Source organism: Nicotiana attenuata, unplaced genomic scaffold (assembly GCF_001879085.1).
Source record: "Nicotiana attenuata strain UT unplaced genomic scaffold, NIATTr2, whole genome shotgun sequence".
In the NCBI taxonomy this organism is placed as follows: Eukaryota; Viridiplantae; Streptophyta; class Magnoliopsida; order Solanales; family Solanaceae; genus Nicotiana; species Nicotiana attenuata.
The window spans coordinates 87,275-110,884 of NW_017673842.1; the positions used below are offsets into that span (position 1 = coordinate 87,275).

The 23,610-nt window shown below is 37.3% G+C and overlaps 3 protein-coding genes and 1 long non-coding RNA gene across 5 annotated transcripts; 1 reads left to right on the forward strand and 3 right to left on the reverse strand.

Annotated features, from left to right (window-relative positions):
- Positions 1 to 3,716: 3,716 nt before the first annotated feature.
- LOC109217427 lies at positions 3,717 to 4,635 on the reverse strand. Its single transcript, XM_019381667.1, has 3 exons — positions 4,588 to 4,635; positions 3,844 to 4,528; positions 3,717 to 3,739 (listed from the first exon to the last, which is right to left on the reverse strand). The coding sequence occupies exons 1-3, from the start codon at positions 4,633 to 4,635 to the stop codon at positions 3,717 to 3,719; spliced, it is 756 nt and encodes a 251-aa protein (XP_019237212.1).
- Positions 4,636 to 6,532: 1,897 nt separating this feature from the next.
- On the reverse strand, positions 6,533 to 12,782 carry LOC109217430 (heat shock 70 kDa protein 15-like). Of its 2 annotated transcripts, none has more exons than XM_019381674.1 (10): positions 12,602 to 12,782; positions 9,719 to 10,896; positions 8,980 to 9,207; positions 8,757 to 8,852; positions 8,427 to 8,648; positions 7,930 to 8,124; positions 7,704 to 7,850; positions 7,477 to 7,626; positions 7,229 to 7,359; positions 6,533 to 7,036 (listed from the first exon to the last, which is right to left on the reverse strand). In XM_019381674.1, exons 2-10 carry the CDS (start codon positions 10,886 to 10,888, stop codon positions 6,805 to 6,807), a joined length of 2,571 nt encoding a protein of 856 aa, XP_019237219.1. In that variant the 5' UTR covers positions 10,889 to 10,896; positions 12,602 to 12,782; the 3' UTR covers positions 6,533 to 6,804. The 2 variants fall into 2 exon arrangements, with proteins under 2 accessions (XP_019237219.1, XP_019237218.1); XM_019381673.1 differs by having other exon boundaries at positions 9,719 to 10,933.
- Positions 12,783 to 13,719: 937 nt separating this feature from the next.
- On the forward strand, positions 13,720 to 15,490 carry LOC109217432. The gene is made up of 2 exons (XR_002066636.1): positions 13,720 to 13,840; positions 14,270 to 15,490. It is a non-coding gene; the product is annotated as an uncharacterized LOC109217432 (long non-coding RNA).
- Positions 15,223 to 21,268, reverse strand: LOC109217431 (heat shock 70 kDa protein 15-like). Its single transcript, XM_019381675.1, has 10 exons — positions 21,050 to 21,268; positions 18,650 to 19,865; positions 17,799 to 18,026; positions 17,578 to 17,673; positions 17,248 to 17,469; positions 16,680 to 16,874; positions 16,455 to 16,601; positions 16,228 to 16,377; positions 15,980 to 16,110; positions 15,223 to 15,786 (listed from the first exon to the last, which is right to left on the reverse strand). Exons 2-10 carry the CDS (start codon positions 19,817 to 19,819, stop codon positions 15,567 to 15,569), a joined length of 2,559 nt encoding a protein of 852 aa, XP_019237220.1. The 5' UTR covers positions 19,820 to 19,865; positions 21,050 to 21,268; the 3' UTR covers positions 15,223 to 15,566.
- Positions 21,269 to 23,610: the final 2,342 nt, after the last annotated feature.

Consider the following 23,610-nt stretch of genomic DNA (forward strand, 5'->3'; position numbering starts at 1 on the left):
TAAAAAGTTATGGACAGGCAGTCCTTAAGTTTGAATTATACGTTCAAAAGTTATGGACAGGCAGTCCTTAACTTTGAGTTCAAAGGTTAAGGACTGCCTGTCCATAACNAACCTCCATACTCAAAGCCCCATCAATGCTCATTTGTGTACTTGGAGGAGTAGGAGTAAGAATAGACAATGACGGACCATCATAACCAATACTGTCTCTCTTTCTTTTCCTCGTATATTGGTTAAGAGCTTCATCATTGTTGTCCTCTGCCAGCAACACTATATATATATTAGTTTGCTGCAACTCGTCAAATGAAGAGACAAAATTTCAATTATGAATATAATATTTAGGACACAATCAGTACCTGTCTTCTGCACACTACCTTCTTGTATTTTTTCAACAGACAATTCAGCTAAGATATTACTTGCATCATTTTCTTTTTCTTCCAATTGCACATTTTCTTTATCTTGCAATTGTTCACCATGTGCTTCAGTTGCTTGTTCACAAGATTCTGCAAAAATATTTACAAGAGCTAACACAATTAGTACTTGTTAATAATCTTTGATTAAAACAAACATATATAAAATTTAAAAAAAACACTGTCTAACCATTTGCAATAGTCAAGATCATCCCAATTATATCATTATCTTCACTAGCATTTTCTTGGGTTCCAATATTGTCGTTAAGAGAGGGAGGTCTAGAGAGATCACATGTTGCATCTATGCATTTGGAACCAATCTCACTTCTGCTTGTTCCTTCAGTATTTTCTACGTCTTGAGATTGTACTCCACTTTTCTCTTGATACTCCACTCCAGCTTCTTCCCTTGCAGCTTCAAAAGATTCTGTAACATTTGCGATTAATACCCATTCTAATAATTCATTAAAACTAACATACAATATATAATGAAAATTTTATCTAACCTTGATTGGCACAAGTTTGAACTCCAAATTTTTCTTTGTATGACAGAGGTGTAGGCAGATCATATGTTCCTTCTAAGCATTTGCATACAATCCCGCTGACACTTGTTCCCAATGGACTTGCTAAATCCTCCTGAGATTGCAATCCACATTTATAAATTTTTTCTGTTTCTCCTTTCTCTTTTGGATTTTCCTGGTCTTGACATTCTCCTACATCTTCAACTTCCACTCCATCAATAGATTCTACAAATATTTGTAATCACAAAAAAGTTTATATGTATTACTCAATTGAATATAAATTTCAACGAAAAAAAATTCAAAATCTATATCTAACCTTTCCCAATATCAGTAACGTTCTCAGTTTCATCATCTAGTTGTGCATCTCTAAAATCGCTTTCATACTGAACTTCTGCATGTACATCCATATCATCATGTTCATCACCGCCTGCATCTTTGTTGATTGTAACAGTAGGCTCTGTATCTTGTTCAACTCCATCTTTTCTAATTGGAACACTAGATTCTCTCTTTATGTTCCTTTCATCAGCTTTCCCATAAATCTTCAACAAACTATCAAGCTTTGATCCTAGAGTTTTCTTTAAATCCTAAGAAAGAAACTAAGTTAGAAAGTTAAGGACATGTTCAAAAGTTAAGGACAGGCAGTCCTTAAGTTTGAATTACAGGTTGAAAAGTTAAGGAGATGAGTCCTTAAGTTTGACTTGAAGGTTCAAAAGTTAAGGACAGGCAGTCCTTAAGTTTGAATTCCAAGTTCAAAAGTTAAGGACAGGCAGTCCTTAAGTTACAATTACAGGTTCAAATGTTAAGGACAAACAGTCCTTAACTTTGAATTCCAAGTTCAAAAGTTAAAGACAGGAAGTCCTTAACTTATAGTTTTAAGTTCAAAAGTTAAGGACAGGAAGTCCTTAAGTTTGAATTACAGGTTGAAAAGTTAAGGGCATGAGTCCTTAAGTTTGACTTGAAGGTTCAAAAGTTAAGGACAGGAAATCCTTAAGTTTGAATTCCAAGTTCAAAAGTTAAGGACAGGCAGTCCTTAAGTTTCAATTACATGTTCAAAAGTTAAGGATAGGCAGTCCTTAACTTTGAATTCCAAGTTAAAATGTTAAGGACACTTGGTCCTTAACTTGGTCTTGAACTTACAGTACATGTTCTTAATTATACAAGTATTGCTTTATAAAATATATCCTGAGTTTCCCATTCTCTTGACTTGCAGGATGGAAACAATATGCATTATAGTTGCTTTTAATGGTAGATGGACTGAGGACTATAAATATCTTGATCATCAAACAAAGCTTGTTCTAGTACCTGAGTCAATTCGGTTTGAAGATTTCATTAAACAGATCTTTGAGGTTATTGAATTGGATAGACACAAGTTTGAAGCAGTGATATGGTTTGATATTAACCTTGGAACAAGCAAAGGAATGCTTGTATCCAAAGATTTAGATCTTCACACATGTATAGAGTTACTAAAAAGTCATTCACTCTTCAAGGGCTGTCGTTTCATTGTTGATATTTCGGAAAGAGTTTTTGGATCAACAAGCAATGAACATGTCAACACAGAAACTCAACATGACAATCAAAACAAATGCCAACAGATAATGGAAATAGATATGGTTGAAGAGGTGCTTCAAACACATGTCAACAGAGAAACTCAAAATGACAATCAAGACAAATGCCAACAGATAATGGAAATAGATATGGATGAAGCTCAACCAATAACTGAAGAGGTGCTTCAAACATTTGATTCTATTCAAGTAGAAGGACAAAGCATTATAGAGATTGACAACGAACAAGCTTTGGGTATTCAAGTCTTAGAGAGTGCACCGGTAATCGAAGAAGTTGCTGAAAAAACCTCTACTCAACTAACTAGACGAAGATCAAATTTGAAACAAAAAGAATCCCCAACTACGATATTAAGAGAAAATGCTTCGTTGGAAGTAATAAAAGTCGGATCAGTATTTGACAAGAAGAAGAGTATAATTAACTGTTTTTCTAATATAGCAATTAAAGGACATTTTGAATTCAAGGATGTTAGATCAAGCTCAACAAGATATTCGTTGAAATGCAATGATGATAGGTGTTGTTGGTGTGTGCGTGCTTTCAGAATTAAAGATTCAACACTGTTCAAGATAGTAAAGATTGAGAAAAAGCATGACTGCTCTGTTAACACAATGAAAGCAGATCAAAGGCATGCTACTTCAAAGTTGATTAGTGCTTACATTATCGACAATCTTCGGGACCCAAGGTTTGAAGTTACACCAGCTTTTGTCATGGCAGAGATGCAAAAATTGCATGGACTAGACATTGAATATCACAAGGCGTGGCGTGCTATTCAACATGCTTCCGCTTTAATAAGAGGAACTCCCGAAGAGAATTATGAATTATTGTCTTCATACTTATATATGATGACATGTAAAAATCCGGGAACTTATACTAACATAAAGATAGACGACAACAACAGGTAAACAATCAAAAAAAAGTTTATTAGTACGTTTTATAAAATTTAGGAAATGTTGTCTTTAAACTTGTTAACTTTTGAGTTGTAACCAGAAGTTCAGGACTGGCTGTCTTAACTTTTGAACTTGTAATTCAAAGTTAAGGACTGCCGGTCCTTAAGTTTTGAACTTTGAAATCAAAGTTAAGGACCGCATGTCCTTAACTTTATAACTTGAAACTCTAAGTTAAGGACTGACTGTCCTTAACTTTTAACCTTGTAATCTGAAGTTCAGGACTACATGTCCTTAACTTCTGTTAACCTTGTTTTATATTGTATTTTCAGGTTTCTTTATATGTTTTATGCATATGGATCATCAATAGCTGGTTGGAATCATAGTAGACCAGTGATTGTTGTTGATGCAACTTTTTTGAAGTCAAAATTTCGTGGTGTTTTAATGATTTCAGTTTCAAAGGATGCAAATAACCAAATTTTTGGAAGTTCACAAATTTTTTTTCCTGGAAAATAGGAATTACTTCCATAATCCAAACACAAAAGGCAAAAGGAAATCCAAGTATAGTGTAGTTATCCTTGTCTTTATCTTTGTCTTTCTCTTTCTCAATCTCATTCTCATTCGGCTTCAAACAACTCTTCAATGATTTTAATAGCGTGTCATAAGAAAGAGAGCCCCAGTTGAAAGAAGAGTAGAGTGCATCATCGTCAACAATTTTCATTATCTGCTCGGACACATTCCTATTCTTCCGCTTGCCCATCAAAACAGATTCAACAAAATAAATTGTTGCCAACTTCACAGCATCATTATCGCTGCCTACAAATGATGAAGTTGTACCATGTGGGTGACTAGAAATAAAATTAAACAAATCACCCAACTCAATTCTATCCTTTTCGGGGAAATAGACTTTCGAAAGCCTATTCTCTTTCTCATGTAAACCTTTGATGTCCAGCGAGGAATAACACTTCAAACCAGTAATTATATGAAATGCGTCACGTGTAAACTTAATTTCACGGTCAAATACCTTGAATGTCATCGAATCAGGGTCATTATTCACAATTTCTGAAAGCAATATACAGTGAATAAGTTTACCAAGAACTTCACACTTTGTAAGCGGAAGAAGTTGCCGAAAATACCATCCCTCAACTTCTTCCACTGCCTGTTTGACAAAAAACTTTTAATTGTTTCCTTATACTGTAAATCTCATTTCCAATACACCATAAAATTACGCCAATCATCAAACTTGAACACACGATCTCCTTCCATTATCACACTACAAAGAAGGAAAAAGAAAACAAAGATTAGGACTTGCAGTTAGTTGGAGGGACTTGGTCCTTAACTTCAAGTTTCACGTAAAAAAGTTAAGGACAAGCAGTCCTTAACTTAAAGTTTAAAGTTGAAAAGTTAAGGACAATAGGTCCTGAACTTCAAATTTGTAGTTCAAAAGTTAAGGACACTTGGTCCTTAACTTCAAGTTTCAAGTTTAAAAGTTAAGGACATGCAGTCCTTAACTTTGAATTCCAAGTTCAAAAGTAAAGGACACTTAGTCTTTAACTTAGAGTTACAAGTTAAAGAGGTAAGAATAGGCAGACCTTAACCTATAGTTTCAAGTTCAAAAGGTAAGGGCACTTGGTCCTTAACTTCAAGTTTCAAGTTAAAAAGTTAAGGACAGGCAGTCCTTAACTTATAGTTTCAAGTTGAAAAGTTAAGGACACTTGGTCCTGAACTTCAAGTTTCAAGTTCAAAAGTTAAGGACACTCAGTCCTTAACTTTGAGTTCCAACTTCAAAAGTTAATGTCGTTTGATCCTTATCTTTCATGAACACAGTTAACTAAAAATTCATAAACACAGTAAGCTTATGAATTTCTACGACTATTTTTATGAAATGTCCTTACATAATCAAATATATTGAATCAACCACAACCACATTACACATTTCAACACCAAAATTTTCTGAATAACAGCATCACAAAAATACGCTACTTCTCCAACACTGAATCAACTTATAATGATCATTTTTGAAATTTCACACATACTTGACACGGCATTGAACGCGATTATACGTGTAGAAAAACAAAAATGCATAAAACAAAAAAAAAATTACCAGTTCGATCGTTCGATTCAGAGAAGATGACAGAGAAGATGAAGAAGGAGAAAGATTAACTGAAGCTCGTTTGCATGTGATGATGATACAGTAGCAGAGAACACGCGAAACTTGCCCCCCTCTAAAAAAAATTTCGCTCTTCTGAATGAAAAAATAAGGGTTTTGCGCCTTTTGGCATATAAACATTGAAGGAAGGGTAAAACAGTATTTTTCCTATTAGTAGTGGCTATTTTTGATGAGCATTATAATTAGTGGATAAAAATTAAAAACACCCTTAATTAGTGGCTACTACACGCCATTTTTACTCAATTACACACACAAAACGAATTAAAGAAGTTTCGGCCCACATCCCAGCCCCTTAGCCCGGCCCAGAAGCCCACATCTTTAATGGGTCATGGCCTTTCAATCATTATGCACATCAACGAAGATATTTGTAGACCAAATTGGTTAGGCTACAGTCCTCTAGGATGTGCACAATCTGGCTCATATAAAGCCAAATTCACAAAAATGATTAAAGAAGCCAACACCTACCAATTCAGAGTTGGTCTTTGCTCATTCCAGAAACGAATAAAAAGAGCACAACCATTATTTAGGTAGGACAGGCTGACTGATGTTCACCTCTGCACACTATCGTTTATACAGAGATCCAAAGTCAAAAGGAATATAATGACACGTTACAAACCAAGATCCAAACGGATCTTTCTTGCTTGGTGTATTGCCCAACATAAGGAGGAAGTTGCTTTACATCCTATGTTGAAGTCGATAAGCTCAAGCAACTATAATCGCTTGATTTAGTTTGCCCTATCTCGACCATTCTTGCACGACCTTCAAACATTGCCAGGAGATAACATGATATTTGGTAAATCACATTCCTTGATCATAATGAGCATGCTACACTTCCTACTCTAAAGGAAAAATCCCGCTCTCCTGAACGAGTACAAGTTGATTATCATATTACGTGCAAGTATAAGCTCACTCTTCCTCCAAGCCATTTCCAACGAGACAATATTGCATAAAAAGGGTAAAGTGTGAATATATTCTTGCTATAAGGACAAAACATGACTCAGCAAACCTCATTTACTGGAGAGATATGTGGGAGAAAACAACAGAAATTGAATTCTTTAAAACCCTCTGAATAACAGGATTTTAGAGAGTCGATATCAATAATATAACTTCACCGGCCACATGGATCGACGAAATTGATCACAACCACCTAATGACAAAATGTTGATCGGTGTAGATCCTTTAAAAAGACAAGGTTAAAATGCAAGAAATTATACAAAGAACCAAGTTTTTGCCTTCGTAAAATATTTGAAGATCAAACCACTAACTCATGAAACACTTGGCGCAGTCTCAGATTTGTCCGTATCCATTGGCTCAGCAGCAGGTGGTACTTCACTTCCAGGACTGGCACCCTCAGTTGCATTTGCATTTCCTGAATTAGGGCTCTCTGCAGTCTGTGGTTGTTGCTCACCTCCTTGAGGAGATTGAGATGATGGTGTTTCAGGAGTTGCTGGCTTTGCCGGCTTAGGCTTAGGCTTTGTCATTATTGGCCTACAAACCCTGTACAGATAGAAAGTACCTCAAAAATGACAAATCGGCAGAGCAAAGCAAGGAAAAGGAAGAAAAAGAAAAGAAGGCCGGTCCTATGCAGACAGACATAGCAACTAGCCAACCAATAATTTGCAGTACAATTAGCCAAAAATATTTATAGTTTCAAACTGAGAGCAAAATAGATTCCGTAGTCAACAGTACCTATCAAGTGCCTCTGCTTTCTTTCTAACATCAGCCGACAGAAGAACAGGGTTGGCATATTTTGGAAGAGCATCCTGCTGCTGCTTTTTCTCTCTAAACCAAGCCTCGGCTTCAACACACTCGTTCAAAACCTAGGAAGTGCAAGAGAAACATAAGCATCAAAACACATTTTCAGGAAGAAGAAGGGCGAGCATATGACGAAAGAAAACAAAAGGCATATAGCAAAGATTAAGCAGATATGTGCACACCTTCTGCTTCTCAGCTAAATCAATGTGATCAAACTTAGGATCATTTGACATTGCTGCCTCTCTGTAACTATTTATGCAATAAACAAATTGATCAATTACGGACCCCCTCTCCGTGTACTCCTTGTACCGTTGCTCAATCGGGTCACCTTGCTGCAGATTCGCCACACAAAATCAGCACCATACATGCCAAAAGGACAAGGGAAATAGGATATTCAAGAAACACCAACCTTTTTAAGCTCCTCAAGTTTGGCAATATAAACACCCTTAGTTTCATCCTCTCCATCTTCATACAACCAATCTTCCACTTCTTGAAGTTTAGCAATAAATTGTTCTCTTTCTGAATCAATTACAAACTCTTGATATTTATCTGAAAGCTGGATATGTTTAGAAGGGGAGACCTGTCAGTAACACATCTAAATGTTTTCATACAACTACCATAAGGCCAACAAATACCTTATTCCTCATGTCATAAACATAGGCCTCAACAGCATTCTTCTTATCCTTTGTCTCTTCCATAACACGGTCCTGAAGAGCCATTTCAAATTCTTTCTCAACAGCCTTCTGAACATCAGCAGCTGCCATTGCTCCATAAACAGTCTCAGTCACTGGTACAGATGTCTTCTTGACCTTTTTCTTAGGGGCTTCAACCTGCAAGAAAATGAAAACAATAAATGCTAAGCTTTACTGACATCTTTGAGCTAATACACTGAAGCAGAAGAAGAATATAACTTACCCAACATTAATTAAGCGAAAAAAACACTACACTGATTCATTTCAAGAATTAAAATATAGGTAAACACCTGGCCATGCATGCGTTCTTAATAGTAAATGCATAAACAAATCCCGCGATTTGAATAGATGCATAGTTTGATTAAAACCAAAATATGACTGATAGGAAATATAAACTAGCTCAAGCAGTAATGAGAAGAGATGAAACAATGCTGTGTTACCTTAGCATCTGTTTCCATCTTGACAGGTTTGTCTCCAGATTCTGGAACACCATTCTCAGCCCCTGAAGCATCTCCAGCTCCTTTAGCATCTTGCATATTTACATCAGATTCCGCTGTAGTTGAAGGAGCAGCATCACCAGAAGCTTCATCTGTTTCCATTTTGGCAGGTTCCTTAACCGCCTCTTTCACCACTGGGACTTCCCCCTCTTCTTCTTCCAAAAGCTAAATTACAGACCAAAACCATAAGATTAGATGATAGTCTCTCCATTCGCAAAATAATTGCCACATAAAAAGGAAAAACGAGGAGAAACCACAAATTCTTGGACTTACAGTGGCAGAATCAACCGAGACAATACCATGCAGGTTTAGGCGTACTTTAACTTTTAGTTTGGCCCTTTCACCCTTTGCAGATTGGAATGGTCCGATCTGTCAAGAAGATCAAAGAAAACCCAAAGTGAGCCAAGGACTCACCTGAAACCAGAGGATCCATTTTAAATTTATTTTAATATATGAAAAGCTCAGGATCTAACTAGTTAGTGAACCTATGAAATACCGTGTAAGTACTGATCTTTGCTGGCGCCTGAAGTTCACTGACATCAGCATACTGTACATCTATTGTAAACGTGCCAGATCTATAGAATGTCAGAGCTTTCACACTGGGTATCGGATTCCCCTTGGGGAAAACAATCGTGCTCTGATGATTCTCTAAAGCTTCATTTTGTGCATCTGGAGCAGGCCCCTTCCAAGACAATGCAATTGGGAAAGGGAAGCTCTCATTGACCTTCAATCAGCCAACGATAATTATTAGTACAGTTATTACGCTTATAAATCACCATAAGTTATTCTGCTCGGAGCCAGATGTGCAGTAGTAACATAATCGTCTATCATAGGTTAATAATAACACAATTGACATTCACTTCAATAAAAATCTTGGTCATTCTGTAATAAATCTTGCATTTCCTTCATCCTTCAAGAAGACAATATCTTCTACCTCCCACTTTTTCATTCATTACCTTTTTTTGATTAGTACACTTTGTCGTTAATTACCTCACTTTCATGCTTGATTCAAGCCAACCAAAAATTAGGTCCCACTCAGACAGCAAAATAAATGAAGAAAAGATCAAAACAATTTTTTCCCCACATACTACTAAATACGTCTACATTCTACTAGATGTATCCACTCAAATATAAGTATTATCAACGACATTGCAACAGACTAAGAAGTTAGAAGGCCCTGAGGCCAATATGACCATGGAAAAACATATCAATCAAGAGAAAAGCTGACATGTTACCTGGAATTCTCGCACTTTAAAGGTGGGACTGAGAATAGCGCATTGCAATGCACATCCTTTGGCAACACATTCACTTGCATTCATGGTGCGCCTCGGTTCCTTACCGAAGAACTCCGTCAAAATCCTCATAATTGCAGGCACTCGAGAGCTTGACCCAACAACCTCAACTGCATGAATGTTCTCAATAGTGAGCCCAGCTTCGGCAAGAGCTTTCTGTAGTGGTTTCTTCACTCTCTCCAGTATAGGTATGCTGATTTGCTCAAACTCCTCCCTCTTGATAAATCCTCTGACATCCTTCTCATCCATTAAACACTCTATATTCAAAGGTGCCTCGGGGTTTGCGCTGAGAACCTTTTTCAACTTTTCACAAGCAGCTCGAAGTCTAATGCATGCCCTAGCATTTTGGAAAACATCGATTTTGTATTCTTCCTTGAATTTTGCAGCAAAATGTTGGAAAAGAGCTTCATCAAAATCCCTCCCACCAAGATTTCTGTCAAATGAATGAGCCAATATCTTCAACTGGCCTTTCTTGAAGCCAGCAATACAAACTTGCAAGCTTGCATGTCCAACATCAATAAAAGCAACATTCAGTGGGTCATTTTCAGGTAAATCTGTCTTGTAAATACCATATGCCAAAGCAGTAGCTGTTGTCTCATGAATTAGATGCAAAGGGTGCAAGCCAGCGATGGTGGCTGCATCCATTACAGCTCTTCTCTGAAGATCAGTGAAATAAATGGGAATTCCTATGCAGCAATCAACTACTGCTGCATTGAGATTCTTCTCTGCTATAGTTTTGAGATCCGAAAACACCATTCCAAGAACCTGGGTAGGTGTAAAAGTTCTCATTTCCCCCAAATATCGTGCATGGATGAGAGGATATCCATCAGGTCCTTCAGTTACTGAAAAGGGCAGTGCCTTAAGATCTCTTTGCAGCTCGGGATCAGAAAATTGCCGCCCTATTAACCTCTTTATCTGTGAAATGGTATTCTTTGGGTTCATCATACTTGATGCTGCACCAGCAGTCCCGAGAAACCGTTGCTTCTCTCCAAAGCAGACTATAGCTGGCGTTTCCCTTTTTGATTCATCATTAAGTACGACATCAATACCTCTCTGCCTTGCAACCGCAACAACGCCACTCTCGTTCCCAAAGTCAAAACCAACCACGCTCATGTTGTTGGCTGAAATTACTCAATATCCAACAATAAACGTAAGTACCTGGACAACATCAAAAGAACACCAGATGCACTTTATACAAATCAACATGAAAAACTGATTACTTTTCCATAAAAGAGCTAAGAAACCTGATCGCTCATGCCTGGGTTTTCTTGGAATGCAATTACACTATGTGTTGATTATCGATACACTGAAGAGAGCAATATAAGTTGGCTGGCGCAACCCAAAACATCAACAGACTAAAGAAACAAGGACTCAAAGTTCAAGAATGTTTTTCCCTAATTTCCCAGTATCCAAAGTTCAAGTATGATTTCAATATAATTTTTCCTGCAAAGGAATCTTTCCGTATGAATGAGCTTGTCCACATACCAACAAGCCGGGACTCAATTGGTAAAGAACCAACAAGAACACGAATTTTTGAATCTACTATCTAGGTCCTAGGAATACAACAAACACGCCCAAACTCAGCCTTCACAAATAAAGTACTCTCTAGAACGCATTTTTCCCCGAAAAGAATCTTCAGTATTAAGAATAAATTAAATTGAAGATTTATTAAAGACTGGCTAGTGGCTACCTAATAAATTACAATCACCGCTTTATCTACAACAACAACAAAAACAAAAACAAAAAACCAATGTAACCCCGCAAGTGGTGTCTTGGGAGGGTAGTGTGTACACCCATCTTGAGAAGGTAGGGAGGGTAAATAGGTTGTTCCCGATAGACACTCGGCTCAAAGAAAGATGAAAAATGCAGTAGCACAATAACACAAGCAAAATAACAAGAAAATAGAATCGAAAGAAACAGCAGGCAGTAATAGAAATAAAAAAAATAAGAAAGTACATGACTAACACTAATACTACTAGTATGGACAAAAAAACGCACGAGTACCTACTCACCCTATACCCTAATACTCGACCTCCACATCCTCCGCAAGGGTCATTATCCTCGGTAAGCAGAAGCAACGCCATGTCCTACCTAATCACATCTCCCCAATACTTCTTTGGCCTACCTCTACTTCTCAGACCCACCAAGGCCAACCTCTTACACCTTGTTACTGGGACATCTGTGCCTCTCCTCTTTAAAGGTTCCGAACCACCTAAGCCTCACTTCCCACATTTGGGTCGAGCATTCACTGCTTTTTCTAGCCTAAGTAATTTGCTATCCTCCCATTTTCAATCTTGCACCTTTGACAATAAACTTCACTATGTTACTTCATTTCTTTATCATTTGTTCTTTTTTATTATGACGCTGGTCCCTGAACCAACTTGAGCGCACCCGAGGTACCTGCTATCTCCCAAGGTATCGAGTAACTCTGCCTACCAAGGGTTCGGCAGATAGGAATTACCGTTTGTTCTTTTCTAATTTTCTAAAACAGATTACAAAGTTCACAATAGCAACCAACAATGCAGGAATTAGACGGACAAAGACACAAATTTTACACCAATCATAAAACCATTGATGAAGCTATACAACAGTCTACATCACCAGACAACAAAGTTAGTTAACTCCTAGCAAATAGATTATGCAGCATGCGATTCAAAAGGGAAAGCGTCAAATCTAACCAATGGTACTTCATCTCTAGCTAAAAATTTGAAGCCAACGAACAGTCAAGCAATCGGTTGTAACAAATTCATAAAAGTAGAAAAAACAGAAATCATAGATCTGCAAATTGTGATACAGGGAATCAGAGTTTCGTGACTTAAACAATACCTTGAAGACAAAGTATAGAATCTTCTGGAATCTATGTTCCAATGTGCGCGATTGATTTTTTGGTGAGGCAAACGGAGGATACTGATGCAAAATAGAAGGGGTTTAAAGGAGAGCAACAAAGAGGAACAAGAGAATAGGGGTTTGTGTAGAATTTTCGATTTTATAATTACTAAAAATGACTTCTTTTTTTCCCTTTTTTTTTTTGACCGAACCGGGAGTTCGAGTGGTCCTAGATTTGTCTAGAGGTATACTAGCGCTTCTAGAAAGTTCTTCTCCTACAGCTATACCCTTGTTGACAGTGTCTGAACTAAGAGGGTATGGGCCAAGAGGGTTAGTTCATAGATTCTTTTGGATTCGTGGATCTAAGTGGCTTTGATGTGGTGAAATCATTTGAAGAATTAACTTAAATAGCCGTCTATTTAATTATTTAAATTAAAATAACCAATAAATGCATATATATATATATATATATAATCATATTTAAACTAGTATACTCGTGTAAAATTTGTACGGGATACTCTATTTGGTCAACCTTATTTAAGTGTTATGCACTTTTTTAAAAAAGTTTAAGTGATACCGTATTTTCGGGTAACTTCATATATACTTTTTTCTTCTTCTCTGCTACTGTTTTCTTTTTCTCTGTATTCATGTCCATGTATCCACGAGCTTCTTTGCTGCTTCTTCTTTTTCTCGTATTCATGTCCCATCTATCCAATAGCCATCTGGTTGTTTCTTCTTATTTTTAGTTGAAAAATACCAATGTAGATTGTACTTAGGGTTCCTTCTTCTTTTTAGTTACAAAATGAATTTGTTAAAGTTGGTGTTATTTTGATAATTTAATAGTTCGGTTTATTTTTTATTATATTTGAAAGTTATGTTTCAATTTTGAGCTCATTTAGAGTAGATTTGAACGTTGCAACATGTGTTAAATTATTGGAATTTGAAGAACAAGTTTATGCTTTAGAACTTAAGATCCGATTTTGAAGTTGCATTGAAGAAATAAAACTACTTAAGATCCGAATTTTTTGCAATTGAATTGAAGAGATAGAACTACTTAAGATCCCATTTTTTCTGAAATTGCATTGGAAAGATAGAAGAATTTCCAATCCAATTGTAAAGTTGCATTGAAGAGATAACTTAATATGCGATTTTCTGAAGTCGCATTCGAAAGATAGAAGAACACCAGATCCGAATTCTGAAGTTACATTGAAGAGATAGAAGAACTTCAGATATTGACGAGTAAGTTTTACAGTTTTTGTGCAATCTGAGTATGACTTTAATGGCGGTCCAAAAGTGGATATATATGAAAATGCTAGAAAAGATAAATAGTAAATCTGACCAATATTTGCGTAAAGATCCCTACATTTTTCCGTCCAACCTATATTGTGCCAGCCTTGTTAGCAATAGAGTTTGAAAACCTTTTTTTTTTTTTTTGGTAAAAAATTGAATTATTTTTTTTTAGTTGTTTCTATGCTTCTGTTATCATAAAAATAATAATTTGATTCAAGATTCAAATATCAAGTCTCTTACGGTTTCGTGTTACTGAAAGGCGAGGCGACAAACGTAGTTCCTTATCCTTTGTACTTCGTTTTCCATTTCCGTCAATATTTTTCTTGCTTATACAGTGTAAATTAGTCTACTATTAAGATCATTAATTTGTCTTTACAGTCTCGTGTTCATTCCAAACATTCATCAGTGTAAGTGTTGGATCTAGTGATGATAACTCTGAGGAGGAGGTAAACAACTTTTCTGACATGAGACCAATCAGCTTAAGCAATTTCATCAACAAGGTGTTTTCCAGAGTCATTCATGAGAGGTTAGTTGGTGTCCTTCCTACTCTTATTTCTGATGAGCAAGCAGGAAAAAATAAAATAATCTTCGCCGTTCACGTATCCTGTATCCAACCTTCACATGTCCTTCGGCTCAAAAACGTACTACACCTCCTCTATATCTTCATAGGTCGAAAGGAATTGTCTTCGCTCATTCCAAAAACAAATAAAAAGAGTTCAACCAGTACTACTATCTTTTATACAGAGACCCCAAAGTCAAAATCAATATACAGACCGTCATAAACCAAGATCCGAACAGATAATTCTTGTTTGGAGTATTGTCCAAGATAAGGAAAATGTTGCTTTACATCCTAAGTTGAGGTTGATAAATGATAAGCTTAAGTTATCGCTTGAATTGGTTGTTCTGTCTCGACCATTCTTGCAGGACCTTCAAACACTGCCAAGAGATAACAGGATATTTGGCCTCGCTTCTGCGCCAAACCTTCCGCATATGCGGTCCCTGCCTCCTCCGGCCCAGCGAGCTTCTACAACCCAATCGCACTTGTGGCAGGTGCAAAAACACTAGAAATATGAATTGATCTGCAACTCATCTGAAACGCACCCGAACCCCTCGGAACCCGTCCAAACACATCAACCAATCCTAAAACATTCATGATGAGCCTGCTACACTTCCTACGAACAAAATTCCTACATATTATAAATCCCAACGTTTTTTGTTTGGCGATACTTTCAAGGAAGAACCCCAATCTCATGAACGAGTACAAGTTGATTATCATACTACGCGCAAGCATAAGCTCATTGCCCTCCAAGCCTTTTCCAATGAGACAATATTGCAGAAAAAGATAGTTTACCCTAACAAAGGGTAAAGTGCTAATATATTCTAGCTACAAATAGCCAAATATACCCAGAAAATCTCATTTAGTGAAGAGATGTGGGAGAAAACAACAGCAATTGAATTTCTTTAAAACCCTCTGAAAAGCAGGATTTTAGAGAGTCGGTATCAATAATATAACTTGACAGGCCATATGGATGGACGAAATTGATCACAACAATCAAAGACAAAATGTTGATCAGTATAGATCCTTCAAAAAGATATGGGTAAAATGCAAAACAATACAAAGCGAACAAAGTCTTTGCCTTCATAAAATATCTGAAGATCAAACCATCAACTTAACTCATGAAGGCGTAGTCTCAGATTTGTCCGTATCCATTGGCTCAGCAGCAGGTGGCACTTCACTTCCAGCACTGGCGCCCTCAGTTGCATTTGCATTTCCGGAATTAGGACTCTCTGCACCCTGAGGTTGTTGCTCACCTCCTTGAGGAGGTTGAGATGATGGTGTTTCAGGAGTTGCTGGCTTTACCGGCTTAGGCTTTGTCATTATTGGCCTACAAACCCTATAGAGACAGAAAGTACCTTGAAAATGACCAATCGGCAGCACAAAGCAAGGAAAAGGAAGAAAAAGGAAAGAAGGCCTGCCCTACGCGGACAAAACAGATATAGCAACTAGCCAACCAAGACTTTGCTGTAGAGTTGGCCCAAAACTTTATATTATTCAACTGATAGCAAATATCAAGTAGTCAACAGTACCTATCAAGTGCCTCTGCTTTCTTCCTAACATCAGCCGACAGAAGAACAGGGTTGGCATATTTCGGAAGAGCATCCTGCTGCTGCTTTTTCTCTCTAAACCAAGCCTCGGCTTCGACACACTCGTTCAAAACCTAGGAAGTGCAAGAGAAACATAAGCATCAAAACACATTTTCAGGAAGAAGAAGGGCGAGCATATGACGAAAGAAAACAAAAGGCATACAGCAAAGACTAAGCAGATATGTGCACACCTTCTGCTTCTCAGCTAAATCAATGTGATCAAACTTAGGATCATTTGACATTGCTGCCTCTCTGTAACTATTTATGCAATAAACAAATTGATCAATTACGGACCCCCTCTCCGTGTACTCCTTGTACCGTTGCTCAATCGGGTCACCTTGCTGCAGATTCGCCACACAAAATCAGCACCATACATGCCAAAAGGACAAGGGAAATAGGATATTCAAGAAACACCAACCTTTTTAAGCTCCTCAAGTTTGGCAATATAAACACCCTTAGTTTCATCCTCTCCATCTTCATACAACCAATCTTCCACTTCTTGAAGTTTAGCAATAAATTTTTCTCTTTCTGAATCAATTACAAACTCTTGATATTTATCTGAAAGCTGGATATATTTAGAAGGGGAGACCTGTCAGTAACACATCAAATGTTTTCATACAACTACCATAAGGCCAACAAATACCTTATTCCTCATGTCATAAACATAGGCCTCAACAGCATTCTTCTTGTCCTTTGTCTCTTCCATAACACGGTCCTGAAGAGCCATTTCAAATTCTTTCTCAACAGCCTTCTGAACATCAGCAGCTGCCATTGCTCCATAAACAGTCTCAGTCACTGGTACAGATGTCTTCTTGACCTTTTTCTTAGGGGCTTCAACCTGCAAGAAAATGAAAACAATAAATGCTAAGCTTTACTGACATCTTTGAGCTAATACACTGAAGCAGAAGAAGAATGTAACTTGCCCAATTAATTAAGCGAAAAAAGCACTACACTGATTCATTTCAAGAATTAAAATATAACTTACCCAACATTAATTAAGCGAAAAAAGCACTACACTGATTCATTTCAAGAATTAAAATATAGGTAAACACCTGCCCATGCATGCGTTTTCTTAATAGTGAATGCATAAACAAATCCCGCGATTTGAATAGATGCATAGTTTGATAAAAAAAAAAAAACCAAATATGACTGATAGGTAATATAAACTAGCTCAAGCAGTAATGAAAAGAGATGAAAGAGTGCCATGTTACCTTGGCATCTGTTTCCATCTTGACAGGTCTGTCTCCAGATTCTGGAACACCATTCTCAGCCCCTGAAGCATCTCCAGCTCCTTTAGCATCTTGCATATTTACATCAGATTCTGATGTAGTTGAAGCAGCAGCAGCACCAGAAGCTTCATCTGTTTCCATTTTGGCAGGTTCCTTAACTGCCTCTTTCACAATTGGGACTTCCACCTCTTCTTCTTCCAAAAGCTAAATTAGGGACCAAAACCATAAGATTAGATGATAGTCTCTCCATTCACTAAATAATTGCAACATAAAAAGGAAAAAGAAGGCAAGACCACAAATTTCTGGACTTACAGTTGCAGAGTCAACCGAGACAATACCATGCAGGTTTAGCCGTGCTTTAACTTTTAGTTTGGCCCTTTCACCATTTGAAGATTGGAATGGTCCAATCTGTCAAGAAGATCAAAGAAAACCGAAGTGAGCCAAGGACTCACCTGAAACCAGAGGATCCATTTTCCGTTTATTTTAATACATGAAAACACAGGATCTAATTAGTGAGTGCAACTATGAAATACCGTGTAAGTACTGATCTTTGCTGGCGCCTGAAGCTCACTGACATCAGCATACTGTACATCTATTGTAAACGTGCCAGATCTGTAGAATGTCAGAGCTTTCACACTGGGTATCGGATTCCCTTTGGGGAAAACAATCGTGCTCTGATGATTCTCTAAAGCTCCATTTTGTGCATCTGGAGCAGGACCCTTCCACGACAATGCAATTGGGAAAGGGAAGCTCTCATTAACCTTCAATCAGCCAACTACAACCATTAGTACAATTATTACGCTTATAACAACAACAACGACCCAATAAAATCCTACTAGTGGGATCTGGGGAGGGTAGTGTGTACGCAGACCTTACCCTACCCAGAGAGAGCAGAGAGGATGTTTCCGAGAGACCCTCGGCTCAAGAAGACAAAAAGAGACAATATATATTATTACGCTTATAAATCACCACAATTTGTTCTGCTCAGAGCCAGATGTGCAAGTAGTAACATGATCGTTTATCAAAGGTTAATAGTAACACAATTGACATTTGCTTCAATAAAAATCTTGGTCATTCTATGATAAATCTTGCATTTCTTTCATCCTTCAAGACGACAATATCTTTTACCTCCCACTTTGTCATTCATTACCTTTTTTGATTAGTACTTCGTCATTAATTTCCTCAATTTCATGCTAGTTTCAAGCCATGCAAAAACTAGGTCCCACTCGGACAACTAAATAAAATGAAGAAAAGATCAAACCAACATTTTTCTTCACATACTAAATGTGTCTAATTAAATAATTATGATTATCGACCACATTGAAAGCCCTGAGTCCAATATGACCATGGAACATCAACCAAGAGAATGAGGGTGACACGTTACCTGGAATTCTCGCACTTTAAAGGTAGGACTGAGAATAGCACATTGCAATGCACATCCTTTGGCCACACATTCACTTGCATTCATGGTGCGCCTTGGTTCCTTACCGAAGAACTCCGTCAAAATCCTCATAATTGCAGGCACTCGAGAGCTTGATCCAACAACCTCAACAGCATGAATGTCCTCAATAGTGAGCCCAGCTTCGGCAAGAGCTTTCTCTAGTGGTTTCTTCACTCTCTCCAGTATAGGTATGCTGATTTGCTCAAACTCCTCCCTCTTGATAAATCCTCTGACATCCTTCTCATCCATTAAACACTCTATATTCAAAGGTGCCTCAGGATTTGCGCTGAGAACCTTTTTCAACTTTTCACAAGCAGCTCGAAGTCTAATGCATGCCCTAGCATTTTGGAAAACATCAATTTTGTATTCTTCCTTGAACTTTGCGGCAAAATGTTGGAAAAGAGCTTCATCAAAATCCCTCCCACCAAGATTTCTGTCAAATGAATGAGCCAGTATCTTCAACTGGCCTTTTTTGAAGCCAGCAATACAAACTTGCAAACTTGCATGTCCAACATCAATAAAAGCAACATTCAGTGGGTCATTTTCAGGTAAATCTGTCTTGTAAATACCATAAGCCAATGCAGTAGCTGTTGTCTCATGAATTAGATGCAAAGGATGCAAGCCAGCTATGGTGGCTGCATCCATTACAGCTCTTCTCTGAAGATCAGTGAAATAAATGGGAATTCCTATGCAACAATCAACTACTGCCGCATTGAGATTCTTCTCTGCTATAGTTTTGAGATCCGAAAACACCATTCCAAGAACCTGGGTAGGTGTAAAAGTTCTCATTTCCCCCAAATATCGTGCATGGATGAGAGGATATCCGTCAGGTCCTTCAGTTACTGAAAAGGGCAATGCCTTAAGATCTCTTTGCAGCTCGGGATCAGAAAATTGCCTCCCTATTAACCTCTTTATCTGTGAAATGGTGTTTTTCGGGTTCATCATACTTGACGCTGCACCAGCGGTTCCAAGAAAGCGTTGCTTCTCTCCAAAGCAAACTATAGCTGGCGTTTCCCTTTTTGATTCGTCATTAAGTACGACATCAATACCTCTCTGCCTTGCAACTGCAACAACGCCACTCTCGTTCCCAAAGTCAAAACCAACCACGCTCATCTTTGCTGGCTGCAATCACTCAATATCCAACAATAAACCAAAGTACCTGGACAACATGAAAAGACTAGATAAAATCAACTAAAACACCAGCATGCACCGTACAAAAATGGGGTCCAGAAAGAAGTTATGCATTTTAAATGACAGATTTCCAATCAACATGAAAAAACGGATTACTTTACCATTATATAGCTAAGAAAGAAGATCCCTCATGGCTGGGTTTTCTTGAAATGCAACTACACTGTGTGTTAATCATCGATACACTGAAGAGAGCAATATAAGTTGGCTAGCGCAACCCAAAACATCTACAGACTAAAGTAACAAGGACTCAAAGATCATGGAAGTTTTTTCCCCCTAATTTGCACAGAATCCAAAGTTCAGCTTGCCCACATACCAACAAGACGGGACTCAATTGGTAAAGAACCAACAAGAACAAGGATTTTTGAATCTACTGTCTAGGAATACACCAAACACACACAAAACGCGGCCATTATAAAGAAGGTACTCTCTAGAACGCCTTATACAAACTTAGTCAGGCACTGATCCAAAGCAGACCTTAGCCTGCTCCATTTTTCCCTGAAAAGAATCTTCAATGTTAAGAACTAATTGAATAGAGGATTAATCAGAGACTAGCTAATGGCTACCTAGTAAATTACAATCACCACTTTATCTAGCCTAAGGAATTTGCTACCCTCCCCCTTTCAATCTTGCACCTTTGATAATAAACTTATCTATATTACTTCATTTCTTTATCATTTGTTCTTTATTATTGTAACGCTGGTCTACAAACCGACTTGACCGCACCTCTAATATTCCACTAGGTACCTGCTATATTCTACTAGCATTGCACGTATCGGATAACTATTAAGGAATTACCATTTGCTCTTTTCTAATTTTCCGAAAAAACAGATTACAGAGTTCACAATAGCAACCAGCAATGCAGGAATTAGAAGGACTAAGACACAATTTGTACTAATCATAAAGCCTTTCACGAAGCTATACAACAGTCTGCATCACCAGACAACAAATTTAGTTAAGTCCTAGCAAAAACGTTATGCAGCATGAGAATCAATTGTCAAATCTAACCAATAATATTTCATCCCTAGCTAAAATCTAAAGCCCAAGAACAATCAAGCAATCGGTTGTAACAAATTCCTAAAAGTAGAAAAAACAAAAATCATAGATCTGCAAATTGCTGTAGAGAGCATCAGAGTTTCGTGATTCAACCAATACCTTGACAACGAAGACTAGAATCTTCTGAAATCTATGTTCCACGCACTTCGTGTGTGTACGGTTGATTTTTTTGTGAGCCAAAGCGGAGGATACTGATATAAAATAGTAGGGGTTTAAGGGAGAGCAATAAAGAGGAACAAGAGAATAGGGGGTTTATGTAGAATTTTCGATTTTATAATTTACTAAAAATATGAATTCCTTTTTTCCCCTTTTTTGACTGAAGCGGAAGAGTGGGGGGTTCTAGTGGTCCTAGATGTATCTAGAGGTGTTAACTCTTCTAGAAAGATCTTTCGCCAACTGGACTCTGAACTAAGTAGTATTGGACCTCGAGGGTTAGTTCACAGGTTCTGTTGTGTTCGTGGATCTAAAAGTGGGCTTTGAAAACCCTTTTTCTGTGGAAAAAAAGGAAATTTTATCTCCTATAGCAAAGGTATATACCGTATTTATTATAAATTAAAATTATTTTAAAATATTATTTTCTATAATTACCTTTTATACTTTATTTTCTATTTTTTATTTTTCTATTATATAGAAGAGAGAAGATTGGCCAACCAATGGCATCTTTGCAAATCAAGCTTCTTTTAAGGGCAAAACAGTAATTGTGCCATTAATTGTTAAATAGAAATTCTAGAAGGATCCGATTTTTCATTCTCATCTCTAACCGTAAAAAGGAAAGAACAGACCTATAAGCAGCAGCTCTTCTCTTCATCTTCTCATCCGGGTATATTTTCCATTTAATTTTTGCTCAAATTTCTTTCTATTGTTTTCAGGCCTCATTTGTTTTTTTTTTAAGATTAAGACGTCTGAATCTGAATACACATCTGAATATCAAGATATGTATTAAGATTAAGACATCTGAATCTCAATACACATCTGAATATATTAAGATGTGTATTAAGATCTGAATAGAAATAATTAAGACTGTTTGATTTTTAACATCTGAATGTATAAAATTTATCTTTATTTGATGATTTATAAACATAAAATTCAAATGAAATACTAACTAATGTAATATTCTATCAATAAAATATATAATTTTTTAAAATATGATAGTTGTTGATGGTGATGGCTAACGGGTGAATGTCGACTAGACGTGGTGGTTGGTGGTAGTTTTGGTTGATGATGATGGTTCATGCTAGTAGCTAGTAGTGATTGGTAGTGGTGGCGATTATGATTGAGGATGGCGGTGGTGGGTGGTGATAGTTAATAATGGCGGGTGGTGGTAATAGTTGTGACCGAGGAAGGTGGTGGATGGGTGTGGTAGGTTATAAGATGGGCAATACCGGGTTCTGGTTGTTGATGGTGATGGGGTGGTCAGTTGTGGTAGTTGAGGTGGATGAGTGTTGATTGTAGGTGAGAATGATGGTGGTCGGAGTGGTGGTGATAGTGGGTGGTGATGGTTGATAAATGGTGGCGGCTTGATGAGGAATGATGGTGGCGTGGTGGTTGGTGGGAGGGTAGTGTGGTGGCATGGTGTAGTGATAATGGTAAGGCCGGTGGCAGTAGTTAATAATAATTGTGATAGCATCTTAATGAAATTAAGTCTCTGTTATAGATCTTAATCATACAGACCTATTCAGACCCATTAAGTGGTTGTGAAGTAAAAAAAAAAATACTTAATGATTAAGATCTGAATAATTAAGATTCAGACTTTAAAAACAAACGCACTTAATGTCCGAGATCTGAATGATTAAGATTCAGACCTCCATTAAGTGCAAACAAATGAGGCCTCAGTCTTTCTACTTTTTGGTCTACCTTTGTTGAATCTGTTTTGGTTTTTGCCCTTTTTTCGCTCTTTTGGTTCATTGTTGTTTCCTTAACATTGTATTTTTCTTTCTCTAATTTTATTACGTTGTTCTCTCGGTATTCCTAACAACAACTTGTGGTTTCTCTCTCCCTCTCGGGCAATTCTCGAGGCTGGCATATATATATTTTTGGTTTTTGTTTTGCTTTCAAGCAGAGGTGGATCCAGGATTTAAACCCTATGGGTTCAACTTTTAAGGTTTTTAGTATTGAACTCATTATATTTGTAAAGTTATGGGTTCATATCTACTATTTTTGTAATTTAATGAATTTTGACACAAATTCTTACTCCGCGTCAAAAGTTATGGGTTCAGAACTCTACATACGCCCCTGCTTTCAAGGAAGATTTTTTCCTCATAAATAGGAGCTTTGTATAATTGTATTGAACTATGATTATATTTTAAGTAGGTATTGCGAAAATAAAACAGAGGATTATTTTTTGTTCTTTTCACATTGTGGTTTTATTTTTGTTTTATGTATAATCTGCTATTAACTGGCATGTTAATTTGTTGGTCATACTTTACAAAAAAATATGCTTCTTCTCTCTCTTAAATTTTGTTTATAAGAATTTGTCTTCACTAAAAACTTAATCTTGGCAAAGCATTCCAACCAGAAGTTGCAGTATATTAGACCTCGCCCGTGAAGTAAATCATCGCACCTACGGTCCAACCAATTGGGAGAGAATCAATAGATTCCTTTTCGGGAGCGATTCATCCTTCCCGAACGCAGCATACAACTCTCCATTGTACTGCGCTCTC